General features: G+C 42.3%; 1 protein-coding gene across 1 annotated transcript; it reads left to right on the top strand.

Moving 5' to 3' along the window:
• The first annotated feature begins 13,707 nt into the window (after window positions 1-13,707).
• Window positions 13,708-21,065, top strand: dmbx1a (diencephalon/mesencephalon homeobox 1a). The gene is made up of 5 exons (XM_061839777.1): window positions 13,708-13,804; window positions 16,942-17,096; window positions 17,908-18,086; window positions 19,143-19,533; window positions 20,617-21,065. The coding sequence occupies exons 2-5, from the start codon at window positions 16,943-16,945 to the stop codon at window positions 21,063-21,065; spliced, it is 1,173 nt and encodes a 390-aa protein (XP_061695761.1). The 5' UTR covers window positions 13,708-13,804; window position 16,942.
• The last annotated feature ends 236 nt before the right edge of the window (window positions 21,066-21,301 follow it).

Raw genomic sequence — 21,301 nt, 5'->3', positions numbered from 1 at the left:
CGACCTCAATTTCTGCTTCCTGTTGTTTCTTCGGTGCCACCGTCTCTAATCCGTACATCATGGCCGGCCTCACCACTGTTTTATAAACTTTGCCCTTCATCCTGGCGGATACTCTTCTGTCACATAGAACACCAGACACCTTCCGCCACCCCGTTTGGACCCGTTTCTTCATTTCTTTACCACACTCTCCATTGCTCTGTATTGTTGACCCCAAGTATTTGAAGTCATCCTCCCTTGCTATCTCTTCTCCCTGGAGCTTCACTCCTCCTTTACTCAGATTCATACACATATACTCTGTTTTACTTCAGATAAAAAAAAAAGTACAGATTTGTTTAAAATTGAAGAAATACAAGAAAAAACGTCAGAAAAAAATGATAAAACAAACGGGAAACCTATTTCTAACGTTAGATATCCACTAAGGAAATCATGTTCTTCAGAAAAGAGGCACTCCAGGTTGAAGTTTACTTTCAAATGAAAGATATAAAACAAGTTAAAATACATTACATAATTTGGTAAAGAAACAAAATTTTCCAAAACTTAAAAAAGGAGAATTTTTTTTTAAAAATAAAAAATAAAAACAAAACAACAGTGCATTAAAAATGACCTCATATTTCTCCCTTCATGCAAAACAAGGGACCAAAATATTAAAGATGTCTTTATAATGCACTTGCAATCTCTATGATCGAGGTGTACCTAATGACCTGTCCAAGTTTAGATATTCTGCCTTAGTTTTGTCTTTTGTGGGGGCTTTATTTGTAGTATATGCAGTATATGAGTGTGCTTCCTGTCGGTGGTGTTCAAAGGTCTTTTAAAGCAACCATTTGTCGTTTTTCAACATAGTTTGCAATCATCCACCCTCACTCTCCCGCTTCAGCGCCACCTGCTTATGGATCAGGTTGGAGATTTCCCAGCAGTGTTCGGAGGTGACACACTTAAACGTAATCTTTTTTTTCCCCTTATTTAATTTCCTACCGTCCTCTCAGATGATTCTCTCCCTGTCACATTAGACGCAGTTGAGAGACTGATTTGGCGTCCTTAATCTCTTCTGCCTGCCCCCCTCCTCCTTTTTCTCCCACTTGGAGAAACCTTGAAATATCATAAGGAGATTATTTTATACGTAATTGATTGAGTGTCTCCTCACCTCGGACCAAGATACTTCAAAGTGTCTGAATTAAGACTTGGGATGGGAGGGCCGGGAAGACAGCGTGCCTCCGCACGGCCCAGGGTCGTGCCGCTGAGCCTCTTTTGCGGGCCAATAAGAGCTGAATCGGAGCCTGTGATGGTGGCTAATTGGCTAAAAGAGAGACGTGTGGGTCAGGGAAGCATTCAGATGATTCTGTTCAGCCTCTTCAGGCTCTTTTTTAAGCTCCAAAACGGGTCACGGAGGCTTCTGTGTGGAAGGCAAAAAAAGTTTGTCAACTTTTGTAAAGACCTTCAAAACCACAATACTTTGTTTGTAGTTGTGAATCAACAGTTAATTAATTGATCAAAAATGCTGTCTAGACCAGGGATCATTGCAGTATTTCTTGGGTACTGATTTTTGCCTTCGAAGGACTGCCAGTTTAATAAACACTCCTTAAATTAAAAAAAATATATACTCAAATTAACGTTCATATAATTTGATTAATTATATTCATTCAAATGAAGACACTGGTAATGCTAATCTCACAATAACTATCAACAATGATTTAACAGAGTACGAAAGATGAATATCAATGTACAAAACTTCATTTTTTTTAATCTCTGCAAGTGTTTACATTTTCAAATGATCGTTGTACAACTTTCCTTGGAAACCACAAAAACAGTAAGTTGGCTCATTCTGAAAATTAAAATCCATTAAGTGTGGACACAAATTTGGTGTTTAGCTCATTTTAGAAAAAAAAAATTAAATGGAAATAACAGAGACATACAGTATAGAGACAAATTAATGAATAAACATTCATTCTCCAGTTAACAATCCACTCTGAAATAGACATACTTTGCAAATTGGAAAGAATGAGAATAAAATTTGCAGGATTGGTTGGGGCACTCGCCTCTTTGCCCCTCTCCAATCAGCCTTCCCTGTAATAGTTCGAGGAGAGCCTGGAGCTCCTGATCTGAGATCTTAATGATCTTCAGTGGTCATTTATCGGTCCGAAGCGAAGTCTTTGGGTCCTTAAAAGCGAGGATGAGTGTGACAAAATGTGGGAGGAAGGCCCGTCGTCCATTTTCATTTTCCCCGTCTCAAATCAGCCACAGTGGAATTTTCTCCTCTCTCTCTCTGCCCACGTTCCTTTCCCTGTCACTCATCCCTTTTGTCCCAGCATGTCCCTCTCTCCTCACTATCAGTCCTGACCCAATACTGATCTCAATCCTCTTACCTCACCGCTCCATTACCCACTTCAGCCATTTTTGCATATACACGCCAAAGAAACAGGGGCGCCTCTTTATTTTCTCAAACCCCTAATGCTCACTCCCATGAGTCCCTCAAGCCTCATATTTAATTTCATTTCTATCAGATGTCTCTAAATCTTATTAAATTCAGGGAGGGCTAATTGTTTGCATGGCTTTTCTTCTTGCAAAAACTTCATCCTCGCATGCAAATTGAAAGTGGCATTATTCATCGCATGCGTGCCCGCGTGTCTGAGTTGTGGGGATTATCTCAGGTTTTGTGTTGTTTTAAATCCTGAAAAGCCACTTCGAGCACTTTCATTGCTGGTCCGGAAATAAAAATGCCGCACCAGTTTGGTTCTTTATTTTGACTCTATCACATGATTGTTCCTGAAGCGAAATTGTGAGAAATTATCCACTTTCAATTATCCATCCATTTTTTTTACCCGCTTATCCTCACAAGGGTCGCGGGAGTGCTGGAGCCTATCCCAGCTGTCAATGGGCAGGAAGCGGGGTACACCCTGAACTGGTTGCCAGCTAATCGCAGGGCACATAGAGAAAACAGCTGCACTCACAATTAAACCTAGAGTCAATTTAGAGTGTCCGATTATAATGTTGCATGTTTTTGGGATGTGGGAGGAAACTGGAGTGCCCGGAAAAACCCATACAGCCGCAGGGAAAACTCCACACAGGCGGCCCTGGAACCTCAGAACTCTGAGGCCAACGCTTTACCAGCTGACCCACTGTTCCGCCGCTGGGGCCAATTTAGAGTCTCCAATTAATGTTGCATGTTTTTGGCATGTTGGAGGAAACCGGAGTGCCCGGAGAAAACCCACGCAGGCACGGGGAGAACATCCAAACTCCACACAGGCGGCCCGGGGTTGAACCCTGGACCTCAGAACTGCGAGGCCAACGCTTTCCAGCTGTTCCACTGTGCCGCCTATTTTCAATTAATTGGTCCATAAATTATTTAATGCAAATAATGTATCTGTTCATATATCTTTTCCAGCGATGTACTGTATAGTGACAGAACAATTCAATGCAGTTCCACTTGAAGTCAGAAGGTACATCATTAACGTGTGCATCCACCATTCATACAAAAAAATTTCAGTGGTGCATTGAGATAAGAATTCAGTTCATTCTGTGACAACACTCATAACTTAAAACTCAACACTCATAACTACAAAATATACAGATGAAAAAATGCTACCATATATTTTTTAAATATGGAAAACAATATTCTACATATTTAAAAAACATACAGTGTGGTGATAACATATTTTCGAATAATGGGAATATTTAAAGAGGTTGTGAAGTGCTTAATTAATTGTGACTCCTTCTGGTGTGTGCAACTTTCATTCAGTTTCATCACTACTGGAAACTGCAGTAATAGTAGCCATTTTTGTAGAGGATAGAAAATATGCGAGTACCTGTGAGTGTCTGTGTACCTCTGTTGCTGCACCATCTCTATTTAAATAGCTGGTTAAGTGTGGGAAATCTTTTCAAAGTATTAATGTTCTTCTCATTTTTGTATATCACAAAAAGCTGACATGCGAACAGGGGTGTGTTAACTTTCTGTATCTGTTGTAAATGGTATTAGAAACCAGAAGCAACATAGGTCACTGGCGCCTGTCATATAACAGTAAGCACCGTTATTTAGCAACAAGCTTTTAGTTCTCACAACCTCAATCTTTTATGCTTTTGCAAGTTAGTAATGTGACTGCAATGCTGTGTAAATACTGTATTTCCATTTTGAGGTCAGAAGACAAACTATCATCATCAATTCAAAGACTTTTTTCCCCCCACAGTGTCTCGTCATTTAAGTTTACAGTTGGTTTAGCATCGAGCTTAAATTCACCCCAAAGGACTTCACCAGGAGCTCATTTACGACAGTGTCGGTTAGCACTTAGCTTAGCAATTCCTTATTGCCGTTCTATTTGTTTGCCCGTTCTCCTACCATTATATTCCAGATCAGCAAATATCTACTGTCTCTATCCATTGATTGATTTATAAATACACACGTGTGTGTTTGTGTGTGTGTGTGTGTGCGTGCATGTGCTTTGATTGTAGATATTGGATTGGCTATGTTCTTTTGCTAAAACATATACTTATCCCTGCTATATACAAGAATGCAAAACTGAAACTTTTTTCTCAGTGCAAGCAAGAGCATTACTTTGTTAGCGACATCAAATAGTGTCCGTAGACATGCACTGACTGTACATCCATGACACACACTCACATAAGAGTTGGGAGTGCGAGATGAAAACAAAACAAAAAAATCTATTGGCAATTTAAATGGAAATGTAATGAGCCAGAATGGAAGTGAATTATTCTGCTGATCAATTGATCAAGTCAAGGACAAATAGGTAAACAAACATATCTAATAGCCTCCTGCTACACCTCCTCCCTGCTGTCACAAAGTACAAGAGGATCACCAAAGTGTGTGTGCATGTGTGTGTGTGGGGGGGGGGGGTGACAATCGGGGGGCACTCTCACCAGGAGGCTTCTTTAACAAACACATGCACAAAGTGCTCACTGCAAGCCTATACACACAAATGTAAACACACGCACAGTTGCATAGATCCTACTGTGAATGCCCTGCCCAGCTTGTTACACAGACAGTTGGGCCCAGCAAGGTTCCTTTCAGAGGCGACGGAGAGAGCAGAGGAGCAGCCAGTCGGGGGGCCACCATTGGTGACAACAAAAGTGGGGTGACATCAGACCCGCTGCTTGGCTTCAGCACAACCTGGCACCAGAAAAAAAAAACAAAAAACAAATTTGGGGTCTAATTTACAAAGATCCCAAATAGCTAGGCACTAAAATATATCGCATGCTCACTCATTCTAATAGATTGCAGCATGTTGGCAACAGGAGTAAAAGCAGTAGAGAATATTTAAAAGAGCAAATCTTTTCTAGGTTTTACCATGGAACGTTTGAGAGAGAAACGAAAGCACAAAATGAAGTTTGAAGTGATGGAATTGGAAGTGCAAGAGGAAAAAAATGAGTTAGAGTAGATAAATCATTTGCTCTGATCATTTTGGGGGAAACCACCAATAATATACAGTGAAGAAAATAAGTATTGAACACCCTGCTATATTGCAAGTTCTCCATCTTAGAAATCATGGAGGGGTCTGAAATTTTCGTCGTAGGTGCCTTTCCACTGTGAAACAGTTCGTGGAATTATGACCAAAAGTTCTATTTTGGTCTCATATGACCACAAAACTTTCTCCCATGACTCCTCTGTATCATCCAAACGGTCATTGGCAAACTTAAGACGGCCCTTGACAAATGCTGGTTTAAGCACGGGAACCTTCCGTGCCATGCATGATTTAAAACCATGACATATTATATTACCAACAGTCACCTTGGAAACGGTGGTCCCAGCTCTTTTCAGGTCATTGACCAAGTCCCATCGTGTAGTCCTGGGCTGATTCCTCACCTTTCTAAGGATCATTGAGACCCCATGAGGTGATATCTTGGATGGGGCTCCACTCCGATTGAGAATGACCGTCATGTTTAGCTTCTTCCATTTTCTAATGATTGCTCCAACAGTGGACATATTTTGTCACCAAGCGACTTGGCAATTTCTCCGTAGCCCTTTCCAGCTGGAGTTGTACAATTTTGTCTCTGGTGTCTTTGGACAGCTCTTTGGTCTTGTCCATGTTACAAGTTTGAGTCTTACTGATTGTATGGGGTGGACAAGTGTCTTTATGTTTGCGAGCTAACGACCTCACACAGGTGCATCTGATTCAGGATCATACATGGAGTGGAGGGGGACTTTTAAGGGCAGACTAACAAGTCTTTGAGGGTCAAAATTCTAGCTGATACACAAGTGCTCAAATACTTGTAGTTGTATCACAAATAAATCGTTGAAAAAAAAATCATACGTTGTGATTTCTGAATTTTTCTTTTTAGATTATCTCTCTCACAGTGGACATGCACATACGATGAACATTTCAGACCCCTCCAGGATTTCTAAGTGCGAGAACATGCAATATAGCAGGGTGTTCAAATACTCATTTTCTTCACTGTACATGCAATAGCCATGTTTTGTCCAATTAAATCCCTTCAAATGTGTTGCAATTGGTTGCGTGAGGCCATCCTGTGTAACATTTCGTGTAAAACCTAAACCTAAAATGCAATTGCCTTCTTCTCTTAACTGATTTTCCATCCCTCAATTACGCTTATCTAAAAACTTGCGGATATCAGATTTCAAATTCCAGGATAGAACATGAATATCCAAATATAGATCATGTAACTATTTTGATAATCCATTTGTGGCAGTTTCAGGTTTGAGCCCACTTGTCATAAACCCTGGCAAGGACAACAGTACATCCCGTCATTCATTTACATACTTTCTGCTTTTGATACAGTAGGAGAGCGTCCTGACACGAGACGAGGTTGACAGCTTCAGCATTTCTTTCCGAGGTGATTTCATGCTGGCTGCATGTTCAACGAACAGGGAAAACTGCCTCCATCTCCACTTTGCAGGATAGGATATTACCCTGAGCTTTTGAGGGCAAGGACATGTGCAAAGGCATTTGAGAAGCTATTACATCTTAACGTACACCATCTAGAACAGCTTGAGTCTTCTATTCTGATGCCAAGTCTGAACTGAATAAAACTTTAAAGACCCTGCAACGTTAATTCAAACATTTCTTTCTAAATCCCTGATATGTTTGAAGATAATTGCTGACAACCTGCAAAGACTAAGAACTATTTAGTACTCAAATGTGGCGATGTAGCGTTGAACTCTTTTTCCGCCTTTTTACCTCTCGATTTTTGGGGCATGGCTAAAAGAGTACTTCGTAATACCTTTCCGCTCATGTATGAGTCATCCCTCCTCCGCTTGAAAGTTTTCGTTCCCCTCAGTGAAGTGCAGTTCGCTAGTTAGCCATGCCACCCCCGAAAGTCTTCCCTTCAGAGAGTCATCCATCCATTCATTTTCTTAGCCGCTTATCCTCACAAGGGTCGCGGGGATTGCTGGAGCCAATCACAGCTGTCAACAGGCAGGAGGCAGGGTACAGCCTGAACTGGTTGCCAGCCAATCGCAGGGCACATGGAGACAAAAAGTCGCACTCACAATCAGGCCGAGGGGCAATTTAGAGTCTTCAATTAATGTTGCACGTTTTTGGGATGTGGGAGGAAACCGGAGTGCCCAGAGGAAAACCACGCAGGCACGGGGAGAACATGCAAACTCCACACAGGGGGGTCCGGGATCGAACCCGGGACCTCAGAACTGTGAGGCTGACGCTTTCCAGCTGAACCACCGTGATGCCCCAGAGAGTCATCTGGCGTGGCTTTTTTAGAGCGCCTCGCCAATAGCCATAAGTGTGCGCACATGCAAAGAAAGGCGGAAAAAGGAAAAAAGGGAAATTCAAATGTTTTTCCCAAAAAAAGTTTGACGTAATAGCCTGCATGTGGATAAGGGTTCACGCTGACATGACCGCTATAGAGTGCTTTGTTGTTGTGGTGTGAAGCCCCGTGATGACCCAGTGGGATTATATTCCCACCATGAAAGATTTTAAGAAGAGATATTTTTTATCCCTTCACCATCTAGTTAAGTGTATGCATAAATAAGGTCGTACCAGGTTAGGGTTAGCAGACATAGACACCATATCTAAGAGGAGGGGGAAGAGATTTATTTATCACAATTTTGAAACATCATCTTAAATACTTTTTTTTGGGAGGTGGGCGACACGGACCTTAAAATCGTCTTATGTACAGATACAATCTATTTGTACTTTTTTCGTTTGAACCACTCCCATCAGACTCCTTCGGGATGCAACTCAACTTTCGCCGTCAGCTCCCTACAGAAGTGCCACCACACCAGAAAACAAGGTTTTAATGTGATAAATTCCACGTTAAAATGTGAAGCGAGCTTCTGGCAGTATTACACTTCCCTAATTCCCACAGACACGCATCCCAATATTTTTCTCCATAAAAATGCCTAATTCTCTCAACGCTGACCTGCATATGCACAAAACAAAATAAAAGACTGCTGATGAGGAAACAGCAGGTTAATACAGGATCAAGAAAGGGGGGGGGGGGAGACGCCGACAAAAAGAACAAGCTTTTTAAAGAGGGCCATTTGTAAAACAAGGAGTTTGATCCAGATTATAGGGCAACAATGACACAATCCCTTATGTTCATTCCTGTAATGCGCTGTGAAGAAGAGGATTTATACTTTATTGTGAAGGAATGCATCGAGGCTGTCTCCTTCGCCGTCTGCCTGCCTATTTAGGAAACATTTTCCCCCTCCTGCGGCCAGGTGTAATCCCCACGTGGCGGAACCACAAACGCCTTCAGCCAAGTGCTGATCGGCCTTATAATGGTTCAAGTATTTCGGGTGATACCACCGGGAGGGGGGAATTCCCCTCAATCCACTCGAAAGCTTTCGGCGACTCCGCCGAGGAAGACTCTGGCTTCTTGGATTTCTCTTTCCCTTTCTTTTTTCGTCTTGTCCTGGATTCTATTGGCTTCTCATAATTGCCTCTAATGACTTAATTGCCACAACTATTTGCATCATTAGCACTGTTAGCTCTATTAAGAATGAACAGAGGCGCGGAGATGATAATTGGCAGAGTTAATGACGGCAAATATATGAAATTAAATGCCTTTTGACAGTTTAGATGGATTCTCAACCTCCGCGATCTGAACGGACAATAAAAAGTGAAGCAAGTAATTGGAGCAGGGTTTTTTTTGGGGGGTCCTCAGAGGTCCGGCTTAAACCTTGTAAACCCTCAACTTTCAGAAACTCATCTCCAGCTTATGGCCTGAGTGTCTGTAGAGTGGAGCAGATACAGCGCGATTGTCCCTGAAGTAAGACGGACGCTTGAGAGGAAGCGGAGGGATTCTCCCAACAGAGACGCTCTACAGCAGGATGGGTTCTCCAGCGCTTCTTAAGATCGCCTTAATTGAGGGAAAAGAATGGAGCCAGGGTGAGACCAAGGGCCACACCCGAGTCCAACGGCATTAGGAAGATTAACTCAAGAATGTGGAGATTATCCTTGAGTGAGTCTAACACCTATTTTAAACATTGAAGTCAAGAGTTAAAAAGATGAGTCGCTCTAAAAATGATCGCAAATGAAACTGAAGATTTTAAAATGGTGATTAAGTCTTATTGGGTCTTCGCTAAGTCTTGTCTTTTGCCAACAACAGTTTATCTGCAAAATTTTACCTATCACATGTTGGAATAAGAATCAGGTATTCTTGGATCCAGTCCCATTGGAAATGATCATCAAGTTCTAATTAGCAACATGTGTATCACGAGTAGACAAAAAAAATCGCAAGAACTCATAGACGAAAAGACACAGGAAGTCTACCATTTTGGTTTGAAGCGGTCGTGACAGAGAAATTTTGGTAAAAATGCACGTTTGGTAGCATTCACTGGAATTTTTGCAGGTCTAGAAGCTAATTTCACTCTGCAAAACGAAATTTGGCATGCACACAAAAAGGTTTCCGCAACCCACGGTTGAAAAGACACCAGTCTGACATTTTGCTTTGAAGCAGACATTTAGGATCATTTTGGACCGTTTGCAGCGGTCCTTCAAACAGAGATTTTGTACGATTGCTAGCAAAACATGCAATGAACTTAGAACAATATGGCTCTGAACACCGAGTGTCTGTCCTTGAGGTGTTGTTTCCTCGTATAATTTGTTGGGACGTAAAATGGAGCGATTTCAGTTCTTTTGGAGACTTTTAAATGTGTTGACTTTTTCATTCATGTTTTTTTGTGTACACCTTGTTCTTATTCATTAGCAACATGGCTGAACATAATTTTGGGGGGTTTTGGGTTGTTTTTTTCCCCACTACATTTCCAGAAAGTTTCTGGTAAATTTTCATGGGAAGTTAAGATGGAAAAACTTCGAAAATATTCCAAGTAGAAAACTTTGCATGGGAACTTGGGGGAATTTATGTAAATTAACTAGGAATTGTAAAGAAGAGACAGATATCATATTCAAGCAATTCCCTAGGAGTTTGCTAAACATCCGATTGTTTTCATGGAAAGTTTCCGACTTAGCAAATAACCAGAATTTTCCAACCCTAGCAAGGATCCAAATTTCCAACATAGGTCTTGAGACGAAAAGGTTTAGGAGGTTTTGATACTGGAAAGCCTCGGTTGTCTCCGTTTCCGCGCTGTGATTTCATTATTTCCATCCGATCTCTTGATCTGCACCAGCACCTTGCAATGTGATTTTGCACCCTCGACAAACGTGAAGCCTCCCCTCTACGATCTCACCTTTCTCTTCCACCAAACTCTTGTTCTCTCACCCTTTCTTTCACCGCATCTCCAGTTTTTCTTCTTTTTTTCGGTGCAGCAGCACATAGGTGGATTAAGGCAGAGGGGCTTTTGTTTAGATAAAGCGAAGGATTAGGGAGAGATTTGCCCCCATAAAGTTGTGGGCTTGATGGGCCTTTTATCCCTGCATGTCCCTAAAGCTGTGTTGCCTCTGGATTAGGACTATACAATGGGGCCCCTTGTGCACAGGGATGTGGGCCAGAGAGAGAAAGAGGAGAGCCGAGGCAAGAAAAAAGAAATGTGACAGAGGAATTGAGACAAGGGAGGAGAGAAAAGGATGGATGGATGGATGGATGGATGGATGGATGGATGGATGGGGGACCGAGGGGGACTTCTGCAACTATTACAGTACAGTGATGGTTTGAAAAACTTCACGATGGGGGATTTTCTGACAGAGATCCCAAAATCTTGTCACACTAAAGGACTTATTAGGAGGATTCAGTGATCACATCCTCTTTAAATCAATTTCTATCCTACGCGTTCCACAATGAATGGCTGAATAAAAGTAAAAGAAACGGGCTTCTTATCACAAACGTGTGCTAATAATGTGTCTAAGGGGCAGCTCAAGGCAAATTGCTTTGTTAGTGTAAAAAAGAAAAAGGGAAAAAAAAGGAAAAAGGTCCCCTGCAAGTGGTCGATTTTAAAACTACACATCAAAATGATTAATTGCCGTGGGATGAACAGATGCTGAAATACCCTTGAATGGTGCCGCGGAGGCCGAGTCTTGCAGGATTGCGCGCCTAATGTATTCATGAACTTGCGGAAACATCATTAAGACTATTAATTAGCTATTAGGGAGCATCACTCACTGCTCAGCAGTTCAGTGCTTTATTTTATTTTTATTTTCTAAGTTGTGTGAACATAAGTGGGAAAGTCGTGTGGATATTTTCTTACAAATGCAATAACAGAACATTCTGGGGTTTGGATATTTTTTTTCTTTTCTATCAAGAACTTATGGCAGAAATGAGACAGGAAGGCTGCAATTTTGTTTTGATCTCACAACATGAAGAAGATGGATTCACCTGGAATTGTCAAAAATTCAGCCCTCGACACAGTTTCAATTAATAACATGAAAAGTTGTTAAAAATGTCAATCGAGGAGAAAAAAAAAGTCTCAAGAACCCACCCCTGAAACGACGGAGGGAGTCTGCTTCATGTTTGTTATGATCTGTACCACAGACAAATAAAGATTTAGAAGGAAAAAAAAAAAGAAACTGTGAGGGAAATTTCTGGGGCTTGGGTCATTATTTTTATGAGTTTCTCTCGGCCGGGGGTCACTGTTTAGCCACCTTGTATTGAGCAGTGCATCACTAGGGGCTACAGGGGTAAGGGGAGCTGTTTTGGGGGACGTTTAAGCCCCTCAGATGCGCTGGACAGCTCTCGTCGCTCTATAAGGAGCTTTGGGTGGAGAGGCGCTCAGAAGAAACTCTTTCTCGCTTTAATTGCTTTAGAGACGCTCCTTACAAAGAGACAGTGGCCAGATTTACCTCCCGTTTAAGTTCTTATTTCCATTGGTTCACAAGTTAATCCTCTTTCTCTCGCAGGCCTTGCGGAGAACCGCAGACAGAGAGACAGACAGAGAGAGAGAGAGTGAGAGAGAGAGAGAGAGTGAGAGAGAGAGAGAGAGAGAGAGAGAGGAGAGAGAGAGAGAGAGAGAGAGAGAGAGAGACGGCGGAACTGGACTGCAGAGAGGTGCACTGGATTTTAAGGTGACTTAAATGTCAGTAATAATAATAATAATATCTGATAACGTGATTCATTTAAACTATTCAGCAACATTAACCATCAAATAATGCATTTACAAATTATTCTATCGTCCATGATGAACAACATTAAGGTGTAAAAAGTACTTCCTTTCAAATATATTATTTTAAATTAATGTTACAGTCCAAGATAAACGACATAATAGAATAGAGACAACTTTTTTTTCAAATAGTAATTTTAAACAATTCTCAAATTGATTTCTAAACTACATCTTGGAATACTTTTTTTTTAAGTTTATATTAATTAATAAGCAGCACATAATAATTGGCATTCTTTTCATTATTATTAAGATTATTATTGTCTATCTTCCGGCATTAGATAACATGTTTATTTTTTCAACATAAAAAGATTTTTATGATAAATAGCATCATGGACAAATATGTATTTTTATATCACATCACTTTGAAACGATCATTCTCTATTCCATGATCACACATATTTGAAAACATTCATTGGCAATCATGATTTCCCCCGCGTGCTCGCGGTTGTTCCAAGTTGTCCAAATGAGCGTCCGCGTGCACGTGCCCATTCCAAAGTGTCCCGGCGAATCTCCCTGCAACAAAATATGCAAGCTTATACATTAAAAGGCTACTTTGCGCTGCCCTTAATTCCCTACCTAAACGGTTTTGCTCCGGGGGGGGGGAATCTTCCCGCTCTCTTTTTTTTTTCTTAAAAAAAAACCTTCAAGAAGAGAAGGGCATTATTGCCGTAATCCTCTTACCCGCAGTCATTTTAAGACAGGGGTTTTTGGAGACTCGGGTGCCGTCTTGTCTCTCACTATCCCATCTCAAATCCTTCCATGCAGGCCGGGAGGAGAGTTTGGAGGAGACAGCACCCTGGCATCTATGAGTCATCTCTGGGAAGGTGAAGGGGGGGGTGGATGAAAAAAGCCGAAACGCAAACAAACCAAAGGTTGGTTCCTTCGCAACACAAAGAAAGCAGATTGGATTTACGCACCAAGGTGGGAAAGACGTGCATGACTGCAATATAGTAAGGGGGGGGGGTGTAATATTAGTATTGCGCTCCAATTTTATACATGATGTGATGATGAAACAACAAGTAGACGAAAATGAGTCATTTTTAGAAAGTTAAAGCACGGGAGGATTCTTGGCTTGATTGACGCCTCAAACCGCCAATAGGGAGCCAGGCTGAGCCTGTCCCAGACGCTCCCGAATAAAGATTCCCCCCTCTTCGCCCTCCTCCTCCTCCTTCTTCTACTGGGAGACGGACTCGTCTCCACCGACACATGCAGGAGCGTGCGCGCAGTGTGGACTTGGAAACGAGACACGCAACAAGACTGCAGCACTTTTAACGGCGCAAGAGGGGAAAAGACAAAACTTCCAGCCTGACAACTGACCGACACCAGAAGGTAAAGAAACAGTTACTGTCTATACATTTTTTCAAATAGTCTGTTTTCCCTACAAGTTACACAACTTCTGATTCGACTTTTCACTTAATGTGTTCGGAAAGTGCACAGTCGGAACATTGCTTATATTTTGCAAACGTGAGAACATCAGCGTGTCTTTTCTTCGAAACAAACTTTATTCATATTTCGCTATATAAAATCAAGTTGAGAACTACATCCAAGTGCAAAATATACCGCGGGTGCAGGATAACGTCTGATGTCGTCCAAGTAACAAAATATTCAGTGCATGCAGTATATTCGTTTTTTCTTTTATTACTTGTAAAATGGATACAGTTTCGGTTAAAAAAAATCACAAAACAATCGCTTCTTGATCCGGACTCTCTTTAGTTACACACGTGACTGACTCCTGGTAAATTCTGTAATTTTGGGAAAGGGTCAGTAAATAAATGCAATAGAATCGTGTGATTTATTTCAGCCAATCAGCGAAGAAATCTAATAATCTAGATACAATTGTGCCCATTAGTTTTCACACCCTGGAAGAAACTGTAAGATTGTTTTTAATGGGCTGACTTCAAATTCAGCAATAACAACAGCAACATGAAGAAAATAATTGTCAGCTATTTTCTAAAAATGGCCAATATTTGACTAATTCTGTAAGAGTAGGTCACTTAATAAGCATATCTGTGTCGATTATATCGAACCAAACTTTATTTGAAGCAAACCAATTAGCCAAAGTGTCTCTACAGCTATGAGATTAGAACACAACAATATGAAATATGACAAAAAGGCAGATGCAATTTATTTCATAAAAATAAATACATAATTCATAGTAGTAATAGTGAAATATCATTATGATTTTTAAATGACTAAGGCCAATTTAAAAAAAAAATACGTAATACAGTACAACCGTTTTCTAGGGTTAATTTCCAAGTATTTCAAAAAGGGTTCAAATGTCTCAAATGCTTACATAATACCAGCAGGCTGTTTCTCCATTTGAAATTGTAAATTAAAAAAATACTCTTGAAAACATTATTGGTTTGTTTTCAAGACAGGAAAAAATATTGACACATCGGGAGCCAAATAACGCAATTACCTTCTAATATGTGAACCTTTTAGTAAAAACGAGAAGAAAAACAATACATTTTGGCGGAATTTAATAACCTGGATGACTGACAAAACACTATTTTAGCGAGCATATTCGTGTTAATTATTGCGATTGTGACAATAAGTTCAAACTAACTCAGACAATTATCCTATTATAATGTTAAAATGCCCTCCACCCCTCTATTTTTGTCCGTATGCCTCCAAATATTGATATTAAAAGAAAATGGGTTCCTTGTGTGGCCGTCCTGAGCCCAGAGCAGATTGTCCGACCCCCGAGGGCTGCTATCAAATCCCATTTTTCCTCATTTAGTCGGATCAAAAGACTTGCACTGTACACGCCAATTTCCATAATGAAGCCTTCGCTAATCGAAGCGGCGAGCACGTACTAGAACCGAGCCCGGAGGTCTGCCGCGGCCCCTGCAGGGCTCGCTCGGCTCTATGCATGACAATCGCGGCCTCGCCTGGTGAACATTGCTTTCAACTTTTATTTACATGCCGTGTGTGTGCAACCCCAACGCCACCAAATGAAAAAAGGAGATGAAGGAGAGTGGGGAAAAAAGAAGACAGTTCAGCTGATCCAGTTTGCAAGGCGGACAAAGTGCAATGAAATGTTAACTTTGAATTGAAAATGCAGAAACCTGTCAGCGTTGCTGATAAATGGAGGGCCTGCCAGTCGAAACCTATTTGCACTTCCATTAGACGGGGAGGGGGGAGGGGGGCAAATGGGGATCAACATGCATATTTTGACCCACGGAGAAAGCCATACATCTCAGCCAAAACCTTGCCCGGGGGCGATGGGATAAGAGGCCGCCACAGAGGGGAGACCACGAGAGGGGGTGGGGAGGGGAGGGGGGGCATTCAACTCCAATACTTGAGGGACTCAAGTAAAATGTTTAGGCAAGCACCTTCTGTCTTATTCCCAGCTGGCTTCTGATCACATTCATCATCTTCGGCCGTGGCCACACGCGCAAGTTCGCTTTGAAGCGCCACGCCGAGAGCAAGAATTGAATCACGCAATGGCAAAAAGAAATGCTATATTCAACCACACGGAAAAGAAACTTTTCCACGGCAGCCGAGCAGAGAATGTGATGGTTTGGATGTGGTTAAAAACAAAAAAAGTTGAAAAGTGCTCGAATTAGTTCCAAAATTAAACATCTCTGTTGCCTTAGAGAAGACAAATCCCCCCCCCAAAAAAATACGACTATTACTTATAGTAATTAAAAAAAATGTTCATACACTCAACGGCCAGAGCAATGGGTATATCTCAGTAAAAAGTGTTTTTTTTATCCTTAAAATAAACCATTTGGTGTGTGTTTTTTAAAAAGCATTTTTTTACGGCAAATTACTTAAAAACATCTCTCAAATTCAACTTGATCTTCTTTGATTCAACTCTTCTATCGATCTCATTTTATTGGCTACCGAATGAGTTTTGAAACCTAAAATGAGCCATATAGATTACGATTAGCACAGTTTAAATCAAAAGCTAAAGACGAAATAAAATGATCTACAACCCATGAATATAATTTATATAATTTCTGAATATGCGGCGCCCTCGTAGAAAGCCCCTCCTGCCAGCCTCTTCCATATAATAAAAATGTATATCACGCTAATATGTAATCGATTGCATGCCCGTGAATAACATCCACAGAATATTTTCCTGATCTTGCAGTGGACAAAAATCAACCATAATAGCATAAAAATCAAGTACATCCGTACATCCATAGCAAATCCCCCCCCCCCCCCCCCAGTATTTTCTCATGTAGTTAATCAAAGGCTTCTTGATGTGTCAAAGCAAACGTTTTCAGCGGGGATTTGGCTTCTGGGGGGGGGATCACTTTCATGAATAAGGCATCCGCCACGGTTCATTACGGCAACGAGTGGTAATTGCCCCCAATTAAAAGCCTTTTGTATAATTAATGGAATGAGCAGGGCGATAATTGGATGTTAATGGATAACACGTTTATCGGGGCGCAGACATTAACATCCGGGTGGCCAAACAAACAAGGTACCCATCGTTCTCATTTTGCCCCCCACAGGATGCAGCACTACGGAGTCAACGGCTACTCACTGCACGCCATGAACTCCCTGAGCGCCATGTACAACCTCCACCAGCAGGCGGCGCAACAGGCGCAGCACGCGCCAGACTACAGGCCCTCCGTGCACGCGCTCACGTTGGCGGAGAGACTAGCTGGTAATTGAGTACACTCACTCACTCACTGACTCTTGACAACCCAGACGAAATTTAGCTCCTCTAGTTCTTGATGCGGTGTTTGTAACGTCAGAATGTCATAGCCGAATTATTTGGTTTAAAAGCACACGTCCCGGTCAACCTTTTGTGATCTTTTCATTTTTCTCATTTGGCTGTTTCATTTTCGTGCATGAACATAAAGCAACCAAATGAAAAACAAAATATACTGTATGGCGCTTGGGCGGGTATCGAACTTCATTGTGGTACTAACTACATAACTACAGCCAATATCTTTTTGAAAACACTCCTAGGCCAGTAATATAATACAATAAATACATTTAAAAACAAAACGGCTGGTCCGGCGGTAACCGAGGGTGTCTAATTGTGCCCGTGACTTATATTTATTGTTACACTGATGCAAAACTAATTAAGTATATGCCTGTGAAAGCAATCACAGTATACAGGAAACACTTTCTAGGCCTTATAAGACCCAAATATTGTGTGTGATAGTGCGCATCAATCAAAACGTGAAAAACCTTAAATGCTAAAAAAAAAAAAAGTAGGCTCGGTAATGCTGTAACTGAGCGCCCGAACGCCGTTCGCATCCGCGAAATGTCACAATTAAAATAACTAGTGGCGCGTAAAACACTTTATCGCAAATAATCCATCTTCCAAGCCGCTTATCTTCACAAGGGTAAAAGTACCAAATGAACGAAATGTGGAGTCCTCGCGTAAACCTTGCAGCTGCCAGCGCTCTACAGACTATCAAATAAAACGTGCCGTATTTTGTCTTCCAACGGCTGCGCATTTCAAGACATCATCTTGGAGGCTCGTTACGGCTCTCAGCACCGCAAGCAGCGCCGCAGCCGCACGGCCTTCACGGCGCAGCAGCTGGAGGCCCTGGAGAAGACCTTCCAGAAGACGCACTACCCGGACGTGGTGATGCGGGAGCGGCTGGCCATGTGCACCAATCTGCCCGAGGCCCGCGTGCAGGTAGGCAGCCAAGGACCATGCCAAAAGTCACTCTGCACTTGTATATCGCCCCCCCCCCATCACCCGGTTTCAATTTAGAATATAGGAGATTTTATTCTATGAAACATCCATCCGCGAATAAAAGTGCAGTATAAGTGGATTTAGAATTAAAAAAGTTCACGCCCTATTTTCAAACCAATGCTTAAAAGTCTAAATATTGAAAATTGGTTAAACAATATCAGTGGGCAGTCATTTGAAAAGCATATTTCAATGTGCGGGAGGTTACAAGTTATATTGAAACATGTCTGTTCATAAAAATGAAAGTGTGCGGTGACAGTAGAAATAAACTGTGACTTAAAAACTTAACAAATTTCTGTAGTTTTAGTACAGAACACAGGATGCAAAAATATTGAAATGTCTGTTTATAGAAATATAAATGCAAAGATCATGACCTTAATCTTGACCTTGATATGACCAGTTTGTGATCTTTTGTGAAAGAGTATTCTGTATTTTTTAAAGTTTTTTCATTTTTTTTTTTTTTTGCCTTATTACAGCATTGGGATTTTATTTTGTTTTGGAAAAACTGCAGGAATTGTCTAAGGATTTCAAATCTAAACATGAGATAAACACATTGGGGGGAACAAAGACTAATTATGTAGTTCATTTCAAGATAACTATGGCCACTAAAGCTACAAGCACACACAGATGCAAGGATACAGGCTAATAAATTAATCCAAAATTGAAACAAAATAGACTCACTTTTGTGGACAAATCATGGCTATTACATTATGGTTGAGGATTTCCATCAAAGAACTGTACCCAGTGTTATTACTTCTTACATTTCTGCAGCTGCATTACTAGATTACCTTTTACTACGTTTTGCAAATTAATTAATTCAATGCTGACGATTTCATCTGATATACTTATTTAGTCTCCAATAAATAAAAAAATAGGTGCAAGAGTCAGAAAAGAAGTCTCAGGTGGTTAAAATTCCAAAGGATCACACATCTGGTTTAAAGTACCAATAAAAGCGAGCACTCTCCCAAATCCATTGTTTATTTATCCTGCGGCCCACAGGTTTGGTTCAAGAACCGCAGGGCAAAGTTCCGCAAGAAGCAACGCAGCCTCCAGAAGGAGCAGCTGCAGAAACAGAAAGAAGCGAGCGGTGAAGGAGGAGCTGAGAAGGAGGCCACCCTTGCACCCTCCACCACCGTCCTTACTGATACGCAGTTACCTCCGTCCACCTCCGCTTCTCTGGAGACGGAAGGCCCGGTGGTCTGTCCGGTCCCGCCGGACACGGAACTGAACGTGACATCGGCCGAGCAGTCCGCCGGCGAGTCTGCCGCGGAGGACAACGCCACAGATAAGGAGGATGAAAGGAAATGTCAGCGAGAGGACATGCAGAGTGAGAGAGCGGTGACACCGGGAGACATTTCTTCACCCTGCAGGAGACTCAGCCCGAAACAAGGTGGGGGAGACGTGCTGGCATCTGAATTGGTCTCATTTGAAAGATCCTGTCAAGTGAATCCACAGATTTGGTTCAAAATACATTATATACATTTGAAGATAATTGCTGAAAATCTACAAACACTGAGAATTATATAGAACTCAGTTGTGGAGCTATAGTGGTGAAATGTTTTTCCCGATACTGTGGGCTTGGCTTAAATGGGACCCAGCGACGCACTTACGCCACTCGTCCACTGTAAATGCACTTGTTTGCATCAGAGATTATCCGGTGGAATTGTGATGTAAACTTAGCTAGTTGGCTATACCTGGGTCCCAAAAAAGCACCTTACATTCACAAATAGCCCACTGGCACTGACGCTTTGGAGTGCCTCGTTGTTGGCCGGAAGTGCTTGCACGTCATGGAGAGAAAGATGGAATTTGGAAGATGGAATTAGACAAAACAGCCGGCGTGTGGACAGGGCTTCGCAGTGGCCTGGCTGCTTGGGAGTGTCCTGTTGTCATGGCGTGGAAAAGGTGGACCATGACCCGTTGTGATATATTTCAGCCACCTGAGACTTTCAGCTAAAGTATTTTGCAGCTCAGCCATGCTAGTCACTTAAAACCTAAACTTTGACCTTCCTGTGCAGAATTTGCATGTTCCTCCAGGGTGGGTTTTCTGTGGGTCTTTTGGCTTTCTCTGTATCCCAGAAACTTACATGATTTGTTTCTGGACGACTAATTGGTCCATAACTGTCAATGTCACTGGATGGTTGTTTGTCTTGGGCCTGTTCTGTCTTTGCCCTGTGATTGGTCGGCAACCAGTCCAGGTTAGAACCGAGCCCCTCTCTCCCATGACCCCAATGGGGATCAGTGCTCCGGAAAAAAAATACTGTAGATGACTGGTTCTGATTGCTTCCTAATTGAAACAAAAGATAACAATTTTGACTCATGTTGACATCTACAGAAAACAATGGAGTACTAATTGAAGTTTATCCTAGCAGTGGGACCTGGCGATCGTCGAACATGATCTAGGCAATTTAGACCTGTGGAACAGGGACCCCAAACATTTATCGTGCTTTTCTAAAAGTCTTTTCTCTTCGTGCAGACTCGCCTCTGGTCTCCCCGTCCGTGACTCCTTCCTCGTCCGGCAGCGGCCTGGCCGGGGGCGGCGGGGTCGGTCCCCTCTCCCAGAACCACTCGTACTCTTCCTCCCCGCTGAGCCTGTTCCGGCTGCAGGAGCAGTTCCGCCAGCACATGGCTGCCACTAACAACCTGGTACACTACCCCGCTTTTGACCTGGCTGCCCCGTCTTCGCTGCCCTACCTGGGGATGAATGTCAACATGCCACCGGCGCCGCTTGGCACCCTTCCCTGCCAGTCTTACTACCAGTCGCTGTCCCATCACGCCCAGCAGGTGTGGAACAGTCCTCTGCTGCAGGCGTCAGCCGCCGGCGGGTTGAGCAGCCACAACAGCAAGACCACCAGCATCGAGAACCTGCGGCTTCGGGCCAAACAGCACGCCGCCTCGTTGGGGCTGGACACCTTGTCTAACTGAGAGTTCCGCTCGGATGGAAGTCTCGGTCTGTGTCGATCGCAACTTTCCATCCTCCCCGAGGAGAGAGCCGGGAAAAGGGGACGGCATGCACAGCTTAATGAAAAAGCATCAACGGCTCCTGCTTTAAACTCACGATAAAAAAAAAAAAAAAAAAGTGAAACCTTGGGGAAGAATGTGACACGTGAACAAATGCAAACAGTGACTGTTTCTACTCAAGGACACCAATGTTGTAATTC

Source organism: Syngnathoides biaculeatus, chromosome 13 (genome assembly GCF_019802595.1).
Source record: "Syngnathoides biaculeatus isolate LvHL_M chromosome 13, ASM1980259v1, whole genome shotgun sequence".
Lineage (NCBI taxonomy): Eukaryota > Metazoa > Chordata > Actinopteri > Syngnathiformes > Syngnathidae > Syngnathoides > Syngnathoides biaculeatus.
Note: the sequence above shows the minus strand (reverse complement) of the source record. Positions and strands in the feature narration are given on the sequence as shown.

What these genes read in the sequence shown, in the direction of transcription:
- dmbx1a (XM_061839777.1), top strand. Translation starts at nt 16,943, where the DNA reads ATGCAGCACTACGGAGTCAACGGCTACTCACTGCACGCCATGAACTCC. An exon ending in GTTGGCGGAGAGACTAGCTG is followed by an intron (nt 17,097 to 17,907) that starts GTAATTGAGTAC and finishes GCGCATTTCAAG; the next exon opens with ACATCATCTTGGAGGCTCGT. An exon ending in GAGACTCAGCCCGAAACAAG is followed by an intron (nt 19,534 to 20,616) that starts GTGGGGGAGACG and finishes CTCTTCGTGCAG; the next exon opens with ACTCGCCTCTGGTCTCCCCG.